At 33.7% G+C, this 4049-nt stretch overlaps 1 protein-coding gene across 3 annotated transcripts in view; it reads left to right on the top strand.

The window, feature by feature from the left end:
• Positions 1-4049, top strand: part of LOC107732515 (solute carrier family 2, facilitated glucose transporter member 2-like) — a 13515-nt gene that overhangs the window by 4881 nt on the left and 4585 nt on the right. The window contains exons 5-8 of one of the 3 annotated variants that reach the window (XM_016543872.1): positions 1231-1346; positions 1624-1786; positions 2949-3136; positions 3259-4006. In XM_016543872.1, the coding sequence (XP_016399358.1) occupies positions 1231-1346; positions 1624-1786; positions 2949-3136; positions 3259-3378 (587 nt within the window). In that variant the 3' untranslated portion in view covers positions 3379-4006. Of the gene's footprint in view, positions 1-1230; positions 1347-1623; positions 1787-2948; positions 3137-3258; positions 4007-4049 lie in introns of those variants that run through there. The other 2 variants (XM_016543873.1, XM_016543874.1) reach the window with 2 other exon arrangements.

The following is a 4049-nucleotide window of genomic DNA, read 5'->3' on the forward strand; positions in this document are numbered from 1 at the left end:
TGTTTCTGCTTCCACTCAAAATAGGCATTTTCAAAATGATATAATAAATTATCTGTGGGGTATTTTGAGCTGAAACTTCACAGACACATTCTGGGGACACCAGAGACTTATATTACATATTGTAAAAAGGGGCATAATATGTCTCCTTTAAGAGAAAAGCAAGGCAATTTAATCAATTTTAATAATTGATTAAAATTGTTAAAAATTATCATAAAATTATCATGCATAAGACCATATAAGAAATAAAAAATAATAAATGGTAAAAAAATATAAAAATGGAGTAAAATGTATTTAAAATGTATTAAAAACAAATAAGAAAAAACAGCATGAGTACATAAGATAAAAAGGAAACTTTTTAAATAACAATAATAATAACCTTAATCTAGTAATGTAAAAATTCAAAAGCAACATCACACCAGCAAGAACTGTACAGCAAGCTGTTTCGAATCTCAGAAAGTGGGATATTGCTTTTATACAGCAGTTCAATAATCAAATAAATAAACAACTCACATTCAACAGTCCCAGTTATTTTGTCTATTTTTGCTCCAAATAGTGATGTTCATGAGCGATTCATTCATTTTGTGTCATGTAATGAAAGAACAGACGATTTGAACTAGAAGACACATTTAGAACTTACAATTTCTGTTTCTCATCATTTGTCTTTGTCTTTGGCTGCATAACTGTTTTCCAATTCACAATATGATCAACGATTGCACATGTGGATGTGTTCAGGGAATTTGGCTATTGAAAATATATATATAATTTTAATTGAACTAATTTAAGCTCAAATTAACTAAATGAGCGAAATTGAAATTGACTTTGAATAATATTAGTTCATTTTGCTGAATGAGATTTAAAGATCAAGTAAGTAAAAGATCCAATCCTCTCATGACTACAACGAAAGTAATTTCAAACAAAGTACAGCAGAAACCGTTGCGTCTCCGAGCAGCACCCGGTAGCGGTGTTTCCTGATCAAATCATTTGAGTGAATTATTCAATGACTCACACATAGAGGCAGCCATTTGCTTCATTCCTAAATGAATCGTTATTTTAAACGAATCGGTTGAGTGAATGATTCATGGTTCACTTATAGACAATCACTTTTCATCTGCTACAGTTTTTAAAAGTTTTTTACTTAAATTTGTTTTATTATATTGTTGCCTGTTTTATGTTTGTATATGCAATATGTTTTGACTGCACACTTGTTCATATATGACACACGTGTTATAGGTCTGTCATCTGGCCTGGTGCCTCTGTACATTGGAGAGATTTCTCCAGTGAAGTACAGAGGTGCTATGGGAGCACTTCACCAGCTGGCTATTGTAATTGGCATCCTTATAAGTCAAGTGAGTGCCACTTTTATAATACATCTAATCCACAATAAGGGTTAAACTGTTCATAGTGAGAACTGAATATTAACTGAATAGTTGATATTATTAAATAAAATAGCATGACCATACATGATCTTCCATGGAAAATCTGTATTACAATCAGCTGAAACAACTGTGATAAAAAAGTGATGTAAGATACTCATGAGGTCTAGGGTCTAGGGTTTCTAGTAACTCTTTTTCGGTTCTTATTAGACATCTGTAAGATGTGTGCAGGTGTCCTTGTTATCTACAGGTCATTGGTCTGGATTTCGTGCTGGGAAATGATGACATGTGGCACGTGTTGCTGGGTCTTTCTGGAGCTCCTGCTATCCTACAGAGTCTGCTGCTGCTTGTGTGTCCAGAGAGTCCTCGATATCTCTACATCAAACTAGGCAAAGTGGAAGAAGCATGCAAGAGTATGTGCCAAAGCCTTTCTTAGTCATTACTCTTGGACAATGTATGTTTAAACATATACTCATAATCTCATAATAGGCTTTTTATGAGAATGAAGTCTTAAAGTGTAGAGAAATAAAAAGTCACAACATTATGACACTAAAGTACTATCATTTTAAGAATAAAGTCAAAACTACAAGAATAAATTTTTTTGAGATTCAAGTTAGTATTATGAGAATAAGGAAAGTAGCATCAAAGTGAAGTGGAGCTGACCACTGGCTGCAATTACAGATGCACAAAACAGGCAATTTCCTGAATGTCCGTCTGGTTCCTTCTCCTTAATAAATTAAATTTCCGACATTTCACTGCCGGATTCTAATGATAACTCTGTGCTGATTTGCCAAAAGAATTTCTTTTTTTAGTAAATACTGACACATGCTAGTCAATCTAAATCCTCCACATCCATTTTCTGCATTGATGAAGCTGATAAAAACATTTTTACCCTCAAAACCCCTTTTTTTAACCTTTTTTTTAAAGGCCATATTATGTTTTTAATCTCTTAAATTGAAAGAAACTCTAGTAACACTACGACTTTATTCTCACAACATTGACTATTTCAAAAACAATGTGACTTTATTCTCTTTACCTTATGACTTTCTTTTTTTAACATTACAACCATATTTTTGTAACTTACCATTTTATTTTTGTAACATTACAAATAAATGTTTTTAACATTATGACCTTATTTTTGTAACATCACATTTTATTCTCACAACACTGACATTATTTTGTTAAAATTATAAATGTATTTTTGTAGCATTCAAACGTTATTCTTGTAACATTACAGCTTTATTTCTGTAACATTACTACATTAAAAAAAACATCAGGACCTTAATCTTATATTAGGACTAGTTTAAAAAAAATTAAATTACTGAATTATTTATTTATTTTTTAACGTGCTACTAAAACTGTCTTAGTGTAATGTTTTACAATTTAATTCATTGTCTTCTCTCTAAAAGCTTCTTCACACCAAGAACGAATTATTGTTATAGTTGTGGTTGGGAATTAGCTATTCTCATAGATTAGAGCGATTTTTAAACTTTAAAAAAAAAAAATTTCATAAATAAAATTAAAACATTCTGAAGATCAGACAAAATAATGATTCTCAGTTCTTCCCTCTGGTAGGTCTGAAAAGGCTGAAGGGAGATTACGACACCTCAAAGGACATAGCAGAGATGCAGGCAGAGAAAGAGGAGGCCATGAATGAGGTGCAAATGTCCATCCTGCGGCTGCTCCGTTCCTCGGTGTACCGCCAGCAGCTCTTTGTGGCCCTGATGATGCATTTATCCCAGCAGTTCTCTGGGATCAACGCTGTACGCTCAATCTATCTTTATACTCCCATTTCATTGAAAAAAACATTTCAATTGACATTTTATGGACCCCATTACTATTAGACAACTGTAATATTTGATCTTCTCTTTGTTGTTTTTTCTAGATCTTTTATTACTCTACTTCGATCTTCCAGACTGCGGGGGTTGGTCAGCCTGTGTATGCCACTATTGGAGTGGGAGTTATAAACATCATTTTCACCCTTGTGTCGGTAAACAGACACTAATTTAAAGGCAAACACTGGCTGCTGAGGAACAGGCTCTTGTCTCTTAGAAACAGCAGAGTGCTGTTGCCTCTCGGGTCTTACTTTCTCTTAATGCTTTTTGATAATAACTCAAGACTGATATTGCAGATTTTCCAACTTAGTTGAGAGCATGTTTCTTTAGACAACAGATTGCAGCTAAGGCAGAGCAGCTTTCATTAGCACTATGATCAAAATGTGTCACTTATTTAGGTTAGATTTATACAAACTTGTGCTGACATTATCAATCATGCCCATATTTAACATATATGACCCAGTGAGACATCTCACCTTGAATCTTGTGAACGGATTAAGTTATAATAACTGCTGGATCTGGAGAGGTGGCTAAAGCCTGTCTTCTCTCGGCTCATAGAGCTGGAGAGCAGCCATATGTTATCGGGGACTTTGCAGTGTTTATCTCTGCTAGTTCAAGGGCAGCCTGCAAGTGAAAACAGTTTTGAGTAAAGAGTCGAGAGCTACTCTAAATCAAACAATCCATTCAGAACAGGTTTTGATGAGTCTGGTGCATGAAAGCGCAATGGAGTAGACAAAGTCATTTTCTGATTTTCACTCAAGAAAGTTTTAGCTCTAACGAGATGAATAATTAAAATTACAAAAAAGTAATTTTGAAAAATATGGTTTAAATGTGAACTCAC

This window comes from Sinocyclocheilus rhinocerous, unplaced genomic scaffold (genome assembly GCF_001515625.1).
Source record: "Sinocyclocheilus rhinocerous isolate Xijiao unplaced genomic scaffold, SAMN03320098_v1.1 scaffold2053, whole genome shotgun sequence".
Classification (NCBI taxonomy): Eukaryota; Metazoa; Chordata; class Actinopteri; order Cypriniformes; family Cyprinidae; genus Sinocyclocheilus; species Sinocyclocheilus rhinocerous.